This window comes from Muntiacus reevesi, chromosome 22, assembly GCF_963930625.1.
Source record: "Muntiacus reevesi chromosome 22, mMunRee1.1, whole genome shotgun sequence".
NCBI classification, from domain to species: domain Eukaryota; kingdom Metazoa; phylum Chordata; class Mammalia; order Artiodactyla; family Cervidae; genus Muntiacus; species Muntiacus reevesi.
The window spans coordinates 4536157-4547797 of NC_089270.1; the positions used below are offsets into that span (position 1 = coordinate 4536157).

At 57.3% G+C, this 11641-nt stretch overlaps 1 protein-coding gene across 1 annotated transcript in view; it reads left to right on the top strand.

The window, feature by feature from the left end:
* LOC136152717 (epididymis-specific alpha-mannosidase-like) overlaps positions 1–11006 on the top strand; it is a 38068-nt gene extending 27062 nt beyond the window's left edge. Inside the window, exons 12-19 of the mRNA XM_065914111.1 lie at positions 504–695; positions 1188–1440; positions 2541–2651; positions 2729–2921; positions 7250–7387; positions 9081–9193; positions 9535–9655; positions 10891–11006. Of these exons, the coding sequence (XP_065770183.1) occupies positions 504–695; positions 1188–1440; positions 2541–2651; positions 2729–2921; positions 7250–7387; positions 9081–9193; positions 9535–9655; positions 10891–10988 (1219 nt within the window). The 3' untranslated portion in view covers positions 10989–11006. The remainder of the gene's footprint in view (positions 1–503; positions 696–1187; positions 1441–2540; positions 2652–2728; positions 2922–7249; positions 7388–9080; positions 9194–9534; positions 9656–10890) is intronic.
* The last annotated feature ends 635 nt before the right edge of the window (positions 11007–11641 follow it).

Below are 11641 nucleotides of genomic sequence, written 5' to 3' on the forward strand. Positions count from 1 at the left end.
TCCAGCAGAGGTGATCAGGGGGAGAGTGTGGGGAGCAGCAGAAATGGGGTGCAGCCCCAGAACGTTCTGAGTCTCCCTGGTCAGGCTGGTGCAGTGAGCACTGTGGACTCAGGCTCCATCATCACTCAGGCCCCACGCATCTTTCACCTCCATCAAGCCCTGGTGACTCGAACCTCCTTGCTGTCTCTCTGGATTGGCCTACATGGACGTATCATGCAATGAGATTATACCATATGGGGTCCTTGGCAGGCTGCCTTCTTTCACTTCTCATCATGTTTCCAACTCTCATCCTCATCGCAGCGTGAATGAGACCCCTCATTCCCCTTGAGGACCCAATAATATTCCGCTGTACAGATACACCACTTTAGTTCTGTAGAGGCTGTCTCTTTTCATGCCTGGTTCCAGCCTGGCATCTCCGTAGAGGCTCTGTGAGCCTGGTTCCTGCATGAGGATGACATGTTGTCCATCATGATGACACTGTTTTCTCTTTCCTCTCTGTGCAGGCAAAGTAACCAGAAGGTACACGTGACACAGAGGTTCATGGAGTATCATGCGATCACTGATTTCAGTAAAGGCCCCTTTGCAGACAATTATGTGTTTAGACCCGACGGTAGAGCAGAGCCCGCGTGGGAGGCTGTGAGGATGGAGATCGTGGCAGGGCCGCTGGTGACTGAGATCCGGCAGGACTTTTACAGGTGAGGGCGGCCCCCTGGCTGTGCTCAGCATGTGGAGGTGCTCACAGGCAGGTGACTGAGGCAATGGGGGCCCGTCCTTGCTTCAGACACCCAGCTCCTGGACCTGGGCTTGGCGCACGGTCCTTCCTCCCTGGAAGCCCCATGTCATGAGCTGCTCCAGTCTCTGCAGGCCTGCTCTCTGGCCTGCCCTGTGTCACCCTGGGGGCACCTGAGTCCAGAGGTGGGACAGGAGCCCACAGTGACAGTGACCAGCACAAGAGCAGTTCTTGTGTTTCCATCAGCAGGACAGACAGAGCCGCCAGCATGGCTGGGTACCCAGAGTCTTCAGAGGACAGGGTCCCTCCTGTTCTCTATTCCAAGCAGGCTCCCCGTCCCCCTGGCTGCAGGAAGGATGGAGGGAGGGAGATGGAAGGAGACAAAGGAAGAAAGGAGAAGGGCGGGGCATCCAGAAGCCTCCCTGGGCTTGACCTATCTGTCCTGCTTCTCCTCCAGGGAGGTGAACGACAGTGAGCCCACATTCGCCATCTATTCCCGGCTGGCCCACGGGCCCCAGAGCTCTGACGGGGAGCTGCTCTGCCATCGCATAGAGCAGGAGTACCGGGTGGGCCCCTTGGAGCTGGACCGTGAGGCCATCCTGAGGACAAGCACCGACCTGAACACGGGGCGGGTCCTCTACTCTGACAACAATGGCTACCAGATGCAGCGCAGGGCCTACCGGCAGGACCCGTGGAACACCATCCCTTGGGTATGCTCTGAACTGTCCCGGGGTGTGGCTGCTGTGGATCCAGTCTTGATGGCTGTTTTACAGAGGACAGGAGTGAGCCCTTAGGTCCAGAGCATCTCCCAGAGCCCCTCTGCCCTTTGTCTGCCCCAGGGGCTGCGGCCCAGGTGTGTTCAGACCTGGTCTCAGAGTCTGGGGCCGCCGTGTGTGAGGCGTGTCCCTGAGGTCTGTGTGCACCGCGGGTCCTGCTCAGTCAACGGGTGACCCGCTGGAGATCGCTTGAGGACTAAGTAGGTGGTACCTGGCTAGGCCTGAGTGGAGTGGGACCCTCCTTTACTGCTCTGAGCTGAGCCACAGCCTGGCTGCCAAGGAGGACTGAGCAGGGGCTGAATTCCAAAATCAGACAGCTTCCAGGGCCTCTCCCTCCATCGGCATCACCTCAGGCGAGTCCCTGGGTGTTCCTGTGCCTCGGTGCTCTCCTGGGAAGACAGTGACCTGCCCCAGAGCTGTGTTGAGCGCTGGGATGATCCAGGAGCAGTCCGGTGCTGGGACCTCCTGGGCCTCTATCTGTGTTAGTTCCCTCTCCTTCCACGGGGGCCCTGAGAAGGGGTGTGGTTCCTCCCTCCTCTGCCTTCCGTGAGCTTCTGTCCCTTCATCTCTGTGGCTGGTCCTCACCCACTCTGGTCTGGGCTCCAGACGGTCCAGAACCATCAGCCCAGGACATCTTGCTCCATCAGAGCAAAGGGCAGGGCTGTGTGAACGCTTTCCAGCCCAGACACCAGCCCCTTTCTAGTTGGGAACCCCTGGCTGGAGGGCATCCCAGACTGGACTGGCATAAATTACTCATTATTTCCTTTCAGCAGGAGGACCTTGGGGGCACATTTTACAGGTGGGGAAACCGAGGCTTGGGTGGGCTGGGTCCCCCAGGCCATAAGGTCAGGAAGCGATGGAGCTAGCTTTGAATTCCAGTGCATCCATCTCAGAACTGAGCCCCTCTCCCTGTCTACCATGCCACCCTGGGCTGCTGCTGCGCACATGCAGGGGGCCGCCTGGGGCCAGATGGAGACCCCGGACCTGCTGGCTGATCTGGCCCACTTCCCCCTCCACCATGTTTCTGTCCACAGAATTACTACCCCATGGTGCAGTCAGCCTTCATCCAGAGCAGACGAAGCAGGCTGGTGCTGCTGTCCGAGCAGGCACACGGCGTCTCCAGCCAAGGGAACGGGCAGGTGGAGGTAGGAGGAGGCCCCTCTGGTCGCTCTCAGGGACCCCAGGGTCCAGGCAGACCCGGTCAGACAGTTGTCCCCTGTAGGTCTTGCTCCACCGGCGGCTGGTGAACAACGATCCAGCAAAGATTATTGCTGACCTCACACTGAACGACACCTCAGTCGTCCACCCGGTGTTCTGGCTTCTGCTGGGATCCAGGAACCTCACCAGTGGCCTGCGCCAGAGGAGTGGGCTGGCGCTGCAGCACCGGCCCGTCGTGATGCTCCGAGAGATGAGCGGTAAACGTGCTCCTGTCGTCACTGCCTGAGGGAACCTACCTGTCCAGGGATGGGGCTGAGCTTGTGTTGATAGCTAACGGTGAATGGTGTTGATTTGTGATCTCTGAAGAGGAAGATTTAGCTTTGGCACCAGGTCCCAGGATTGATTACTCAGACCTTTTGTGTGGCGGAAGCCTCATTACACTGGAAAATGACAAAGAAAGCCTCTGACATAGACAACAGAAGGGGCAGGGAGAGAGCCCCACTCAGTAGTCACATCAAGGCCTTATATACTTTACCAGACCCACTCCCACATCAGACATCTTAAATTAACAAGATTAGAACTAACAATAGAGAGGACGCACTGCCACAAGTAAGTCTTAAGATTAGTCAGAAGGTACCTCTTCTTAAGAAGGAGAAACATGTCTTGGGGCAGGATACTTTTTTATTAATCATTAGAACAGAGTTTAAAGAAAAACATACTCTTGAGCAAGATGAGTTTTTCGTTGTGTAATCATTAGCTCTGGGCTTAAAGAACGTTAGTCTTAAAGATTGTTGTCACAACATCTCAGACTTTAAGTAAAAACATCTTTGTGTCTAAGACGAAGAAATGTAGAAAAAAAATGTTTGTCCATTTCTTCTTCTGAGAGCCTTGGACTGCTTATCAATCTACCTAAGGATTAACTCTCTCAGTACCCGCCAGGATCTGGGCTAGTTTGGGGTAGGATGGGACCAGAGTCCTCACATCCAAACCCCTCATTTTTAATGTGGGCAACCTGACCTGCACAGAGGTTCAGTGACGCGTTCAAGGTCATACAGCTAGTAGGTTCACAGCTGGGACTTACTGCCATTCCCTTCTTATCTCTTTCCCCTCAATCTCCTCTATTTCCTTCTCTGAGGACACTTTCTACTTCTTCCTATTATATATGTCACCATTCAGGTCTGGAGGCTCAGCATTTAAAAGACTGGCTTTATCTGAATTAGGTGTGTTGTCACCAAGTGAGGGTGATTGTCTTCTATGTCCTGATCTGCGAGTTTTATGAGTTGCCTCTCCTGAGACTTGTATAAGTTTCCTTCACTACAGTTGGGCATCATAGTTAAATAGTTGAACATGAAATACTTTTAAACAATGAGTGCATTTGAAAGTATTTGAAGATGCTACTGCAGAGAATCTTTTAAATTTTATAAACACTATGTATTTGTCCATTCTGTCTACAAGTATACCTCAATATGTATGCTTTTTTCTTTCGTCTTTTTTTTCTTTCTGAGCATTGACGATACTGCACTGTTTCCAAATTGAAGGTTTGCTGCGTCTTGCAGCAGCATGTCTGCACTGCTCTTTCAACAGCAGTTGCTCAGTTCACATCAATGTATCACATTTTGCTATTTCTCACAGTATTCAAATATTTTTCGTTATTACTATAATTGCTATAGGATTAGTGATCTTCATCATTGTTCTTGCAGAAAGACTGCTAATCACTGAAGTCTCACCTGAGGTAACCTTTTTAACAAGAAAGCTTTTAAAATCTAACATATATATAAACTGTTTTCCTTAGACATAATGCTATTGCACACAATAGATTATGGTAAAGCGTAAGCATAAATTTTATATGCACTATGAAACCAAGACACTCATGTCTGCTTTATTACAATATTTGACTTATTTCAATGGTTGCAGTCAAACCCACATTAATTCCAAATTTAGCCTATAATCCTTAAGCTGTTTTCTATTTCTCATCTCTTGCAGAAGTTTTGATGAGGGCATGATTTTAGGTTTTCCCAGTTTGAGATTTAGGCTAGACCTTCACAAGGCATTAGCAATAAGGTGGGTGGTAGCTGACTCATTCACTGAGCATTTATTGAGTGCCTGCCATATGCTGCAGACTGTACCTGCATTACACCCAGCTCTTGTTCTGAAGGATTTCTCAGGGGCTCAAAGGAGGGACAAGTCATGGGGATCCAACTTCAGCATGAAGAGGGATCAGAGGTCATGAGGGCCTTGATGTCTATATGTTTGGTGGAGTTTGTGACCCCAGACCAGGTGGTGTACAGGGATCAACTTCAAGAGATAACAGTGGACCTCTTGTTTGTAAGAGAAGAAACCGCAGGGGCAGGTGCTTGGGCTGGGCGTGGGGAAGGCAGTGGAATGGAAGGACGAGCTGGACAAGAGGCTGGGGCAGGAGGGAGAAGTGCGGCTCTGGGCCTCTGGGAGCGGGTGCTCATGTCCGTCTCTTCCGGGACTGTCAGGAGCTGCCTGCCCAGCCACGCCTATGTCCAGGGGCAGACTCCGAGGACAGAGGCGGGCGGGTCTGGCAAGTGGGCTGGGGCTGCTCCTGGGTCAGTCTGCGGTCCCTTCCTGGCAGCAGAGAGGGTGTTGCCGCGGAGAGAAAGCTCCATGGCTGTGGTCAGCTCCACCCACGGTCCCGCCCACGGCTGTGGTCAGCTCCACCCACGGTCCGTCTGCGGCTGAGGTCAGCACCGCCCACGGTCCGTCCACGGCTGTGGTCAGCGCCGCCCATGGTCCGTCTGCGGCTGAGGTCAGCACCGCCCACGGTCCGTCCACGGCTGTGGTCAGCGCCGCCCACGGTCCCGTCCACGGCTGTGGTCAGCTCCGCCCACGGTCCGTCTGCGGCTGAGGTCAGCACCGCCCACGGTCCGTCCACGGCTGTGGTCAGCGCCGCCCACGGTCCCGCGCACGGCTGTGGTCAGCGCCGCCCACGGTCCCGCCCATGGCTGTGGTCAGCGCGCCCACGGTCCGTCCACGGCTGTGGTCAGCGCCGCCCACGGTCCGTCTGCGGCTGAGGTCAGCGCCGCCCACGGTCCGTCCACGGCTGTGGTCAGCGCCGCCCACGGTCCCGCGCACGGCTGTGGTCAGCGCCGCCCACGGTCCCGCCCACGGCTGTGGTCAGCGCGCCCACGGTCCGTCCACGGCTGTGGTCAGCGCCGCCCACGGTCCCGCGCACGGCTGTGGCCAGCGCCGCCCACGGTCCCGCCCATGGCTGTGGTCAGCGCCGCCCACGGTCCCGCGCACGGCTGTGGTCAGCGCGCCCACGGTCCGTCCGCGGCTGTGGTAGCGCCGCCCATGGTCCCGCCCACGGCTGTGGTCAGCGCCGCCCACGGTCCGTCCACGGCTGTGGTCAGCGCCGCCCACGGTCCCGCCCACGGCTGTGGTAGCGCCGCCCACGGTCCCGCCCACGGCTGTGGTCAGCGCCGCCCACGGTCCGTCCGCGGCTGTGGTCAGCGCCGCCCACGGTCCGTCCACGGCTGTGGTCAGCGCCGCCCATGGTCCCGCCCACGGCTGTGGTCAGCGCCGCCCACGGTCCGTCCACGGCTGTGGTCAGCGCCGCCCACGGTCTGTCCGCGGCTGTGGTCAGCGCCGCCCAGGGTCCCGTCCACGGCTGAGGTCAGCGCCGCCCACGGTCCCGCCCACGGCTGTGGTCAGCGCCGCCCACGGTCCCGCCCACGGGTGTGGCCAGCGCCGCCCACGGTCTGTCCGCGGCTGTGGTCAGCGCCGCCCACGGTCCGTCCGCCGCTGAGGTCAGCGCCGCCCAGGGTCCGTCCACGGCTGAGGTCAGCGCCGCCCACTGTCCCGCCCACGGCTGAGGTCAGCTCGTCCCAGGTTCGGCCCTGGGCTCCGCCACCGGCACACGAAGAAACCAAGGGTCCGAGACGGGGCCAGAGGAGCCTTTACCCCGGGGCAGACGCAGCTCAGGGGAGGGGAGCGTGCGTTGCCTCCTCGGGCGCTGGCCCTGACGCGGCTGTCCCTCCCCGCTTCTGTCCCCTGAGCTTCGCTGTCTGCAGACCCGCTTCTGCTCTTGCCTGGGACGGGGCTGTGAACAGCTCCGGGACCGAAGGAACTGAGAGGCCTCTGCCACGGGCAGAGATCCCAGGGAACGCTCTGATTGGCCGCGGTCGAATCACGTGACCAAGCCTGACCAATCGCTGAGCCCTGGGAGTTGTGAGGCGACGGCGGCTCCCGCTGGAGCCCAGAGCGTCTCCTGGAAGAGGAGGGCTGAGCCCCTCTGGGCAGAGGCAGCGATCGATGTCAGCATGGAGCCGGCGTCTGAGACCTGGTTCACGGGGCAGGTCTCTGGGTGACTCGCTGCAAGTTCTGGAAGAAGTGGCGTCTTCTCTCTGGTCCCACCTCCCGGTCTGCAGTTTGAACTGGCTGGACCGGAGATTCAAGGCAGGCTGGGCTTTAGCATGAACAGGTGCTTCAGGCTGCCTGCCCTTGGGCCGCAGGCGGGAGGGAGTGAGACCAGATGAAGCGGGGGGCTTAGTGTGGAGCTGTGAGTGTCAGGAGGAGAGTTTGGCCCACAGCCTCTCCTTGCTGTCCATCTGCCTTGCAGAGACTGCCCGGCGTGGCTCAGGCTCCAGGCAGCAAGAGGCTGTGATGCTTCCCCCAAGCATCCACCTGCAGATCCTCAGCATCCCCGGCTGGAAGTACAGCTCAAATCACACAGAGCACCTGCGGACTCTCCAGAAAGGTGCGGCGGGTACTCAGGTGTCCAGACTCACTCCTGCCTCCACATGCCAGCCCGGCACCCAGCCCATCACTGGACAGAGGGGCTCTCCTCAGAGTCATCCAGGCTCTTTCAGGTCCTGCTTCTTCCAGGGTCTTCTCCTGGAGCCTCAGGAGCCTCTCCTGGAGCCCACCTGTAATTGGGCTCAGGCATGAATTTGATGAGGTTCCGTTCATGCCTTGAAAAATGATTCTAATGTCAGGCACTGTGGATTGAACCATGGATGACGCAGGAAACATCCCTGGGCTCAGTGGGCCCCTGTCTACAGAGGGAAGCAGGCAATTCATCAGAGAGCAATGACAGTGATCTGAGGAAAGCTCCAGCTAGGCATCACTGAGGGCTTCCTGGTGGAGGCAACACCTCCCAGAAACAGATAGGTCCTGTACCCCTTACCTGCCCCTTTAGACTCTGAGCAGTTCCAGGGCAGGACTGTCTGTGGCCCAGCCACTGCTGTGTCCCCAAAGCCACACTCAGGGCCTAGGACGTTCCATATAAGTGTCAGCCCAATTAAGAAGGAGGAATAGAAAGAAGTCAAGGCCTGATGTTATATTTGTGCCTGATAAACTGGATCTTTGAAAGACTGGCTCAAGCTTGAAGCCACGTGGCTTCCTGACCCTGACCTCCAGCATCCCTGCTTCACTGCCCACTTGACACATATGATGGGATGGACGGGGTTCCCAGCAGCCTCAGAGTCATTTGGCTCCCACTTGTGTGTGTGTGTGTGTGTGTGTGTGTGCGTGTGTGTGGCCAAGGCACTGAGAAAGTACCTCCTGGAGGCTGCTTGTACTGAATGAAGTAAAGGAGACCCCGGCTGGGCCAAGCAAGACCCTGTTCCCAGGAAGGTGAATAAGAGGCCGAGTGAGGGGAGCACTGGGGATGCCAAGAGGGCCGCCTGCCTCCCCAGAAACATACAACCCCATTGTCATCATCACCTGCATCACCATTGTCATCGTCTCTAGCTACATTTCCAGTGCCAGACATCCTTCCTTGATTCTGGAGCTCCAGTCCCTAACCCCATCACTTGAGTGGAGACAAGAGACTTTGCAGACTTCTTATGCAAAGTAGCAAGGAGCCCACAGCATCCCTGTCCTCACACAGCACAGGTCATTTCGACCTCTTGCTCTGTGGGATCAGCAGGGTGGCTCTTCTCATTTGGTCTCCAAAGACCAGCAGATAGAGGCTATATTACAACACATTTCCTAGGTCTCGTGGCAGAAAAAAGCTTCTGTGAGACGTGACACATCACCTTTGCAATGGTGCCTCATCTTCAGGGATATGAGGCCACACCCCTCATTCACAGGTGCCAGGGCAGAGAGAAAGTTCCAGAGAACAGGAAGCCGGAAGGACAGGCCCAATGAGGAGCTCACCAGTGAACAAGAATGAAGACTTTCAGATAGCTGCAACCGCCCTGGTGTGGGTGGTGGGAGGCGTCACTTTGGCTGCACCTGGGTTGGAATCCTCCCCGCTCCTTCTTGATGCACACCGGCTGTGTGTCTGGGCAAGTGGCTGCCCCTCTCTGAGCCTTGTCTGGCTCATCTGCAAAGTGGGACTGTGTTACATGCCTCCGAGGGAGGTTGAAGTTGTGAAGTTGAGGTGAGAGTGTAAAGTGCCAGGCAGAGACTGTTGTCTTCACGGCCACCTTCCTTCTGTCCCTAAGACCGAAACCGCGCGGCCAAGGCAGACCTGCGCCGTGTCCTGCTGCGGCTCCAGCACCTGTATGAGGTGGAGCAGGACCCCGTGCTGTCTCAGCCTGTGACCGTGAACCTGCAGGTAACCTGCCCTCCCGTGGCCTGCTCCTACATCACAGAGTCAGGCCCCCAGGGGGACATGCCCTCGGGAGACACACCCTGGTGCCTAGGTGTTTCCTGGGGCGGCCCCACCTGCCCGCCACCTGCTGGGCGTGCTGATCCAGGCAGCACTGGGGGGCCAGCTGCCCCTGGCCTCAGGTCCTCATCTGTAAAATGGGGCTGCCCCTCCTCCTGCAGGGACTTGCCCTGCAATGAATGTGGGGGATGCTGGGCCCTGGCCCTGGTGCGGCCACCCTGCTGCGTCAGGGTCTCTGCTCAGGTCTGGGGTCCGGGTGCTCACCCCTCCCTTGCTCTGTCCTGCAGTCTGTGCTGCGGGGACTGGGCTCCCTGGTGTCCGTGGAGGAGCGCTCGCTCACAGGGACCTGGAACGTGAGCGAGATGCATCGCTGGACCTGGAGCACGCGGGACCCTCCCCGCCACAGAGGTTCGGATGTCCTGGTCCTGGCTCTGCCCCAGGTCCCCAGCCTCACTCCCAGCCAGAGCCCAGCTCTGCCCCGAGGCCTGTGTGACCTGGAGCTGGCCGTCCTCCTTCTCTGGGTCTCCGCCTTCCTGAGTCAGCCACGGAAGGTTATAGACTCTAGGCTTCAGATCAGTCTCCACGTGCCACAGCTCCACACAGCTTGTGTGTGTGCGTGGGTGCTCTTGTGTGTCCAAGACCACAACCCTCTGAGGCCTTGAGTGAGCCCCAAACTTTAGCTGCACCCTCAGATGTTCTGACGGTTGCCCTGCTGTGCATTACACTGCACACAGACTGCTTCTTGCCTGGAAATCTTTGCCTCTGCTGTTCCTTCTGCCTGGAAAGCACTTGTCCCCTCTCTGGGCCTCCCCTGACTCTCCCCCGGTCAGGGCTGAGCCAGGAGCCTCCCTTGCTCTCCCCCTCCCTCAGTGAGCGCTGCCCCATTTATCTCCTTTTTTGGCTCCTGCGCACAGCTTAGTCTGGCTGCATAAGGAGGCACTTAGTCAATGCATGATAGACAGATGGATGAAGGGATTGTTTGATAGAAAAAAAGGATGGAAGGAAGGAAGAAAAGTAGATGGATGATGGACAGCTCAATGGTTGAGTGACAGATGGAAAGAGGGAGGAAGGAAGGAAAGAGGATGAGTGAATGATGGATGAAAGGAAGGGAAGTGGATGGAACATGGACTGTTGTGAGGATGGAGGTTGAACAGATGGATCGGAGGATGCAGGATGGAGGGCAGTATGAAAGGATGGAAGAGTGTGTGGTGGATGATTGGATGTTTGTATGGATGGATGGATAGAGGGATGGCTGCAGGAGCAAGTTTCATCCCAAGGAGGAAGCCTAAAGTGCAGAGTGTGTCTGAGGACAGCCCGCTGAGATCAAGGGCAGGGCCCCCACATGGCCTCAGTGAGAGGACTCTTAGGCACATATACGGGGCCACAACCCACGGAGAAACAAGCCCAAGCAGGCCCAAGCCCCCTGCACACGCCTTGACTGTGCTGGGCCCTCAGGGGAGGCCGGAAATGAAAGAGGCCCCTCAGCAGTGCAGTCCTGTCAAGAGGGGGTAGCTGAGGGCTGTGATCACAGTGGGAGCCACAGACGCAGCAGGCACCGTGTTGCCAGGGGGATGCTGGGAGGAGGGGCCCTCGGGAAGCAGGTGGTCCAGGGGCCTTGCCGGACAGACCCTCTCTGCTCCCAGGCAGCTCCAGTCAGCCCCCGCCACCTCCAGGAGACCCCGAGGTCACCATCTATCCGAAGGAGATCCGCACGTTCTTCATTCACTTTCAAGAGCAGTGAGACCTTGGCAGATTCTTGGTCCCAGGACACAGAAAAGCAGCCTAGAGGGTGAGGGGAACAGCTGCCAAGCTGGTGTGCTAACAACAGGAAAGGGATGGATGGGGGTGTTCTGACTTCTTAAATAAAATCGCATTAAGGAGCCGTGTCTTCTTCTGCCCACTGGAGTTGGCCCTCTCTCTCCTCTCCTGTCACAGATGGTAGCTTCACACACGCTCATCTTCCTGCTTCACCTGCAAGAGTCAAAGCCAGGAAGTTCTCCCAAAGAGGGAAGGAATAATCCCCAGGGATGCCAGAATGCATCTGCCTGCATCCTGCCAGATCTCAGCAAGTCCCCTAGGGTTACCAGTGGCCGTGCTGTGTCCTGGGTACCTTCATGGGTTCATCCCAGGGTGGAGACACCCCTGCTGTGGAGGGCTATGCCTGAGATATACGGGAGGGAGCTACTGACCCGGATGTGTGATGCCAAGCTCTGTGTCCAGTCTCAGACTCTTGCCCTGGCCCCTGGGCACACCTGCCCTACAGGAAGTTCCTACAGCTCAGGCCAAAAGATGGAAGGAAACCATGTAGCAAGTGAAACACGGAAGACCCAGTGTAAGGATTGTTAATATTAAACCTCACACACAGCAGAGGAGAAGGGTCGTGAGGATGGGGGT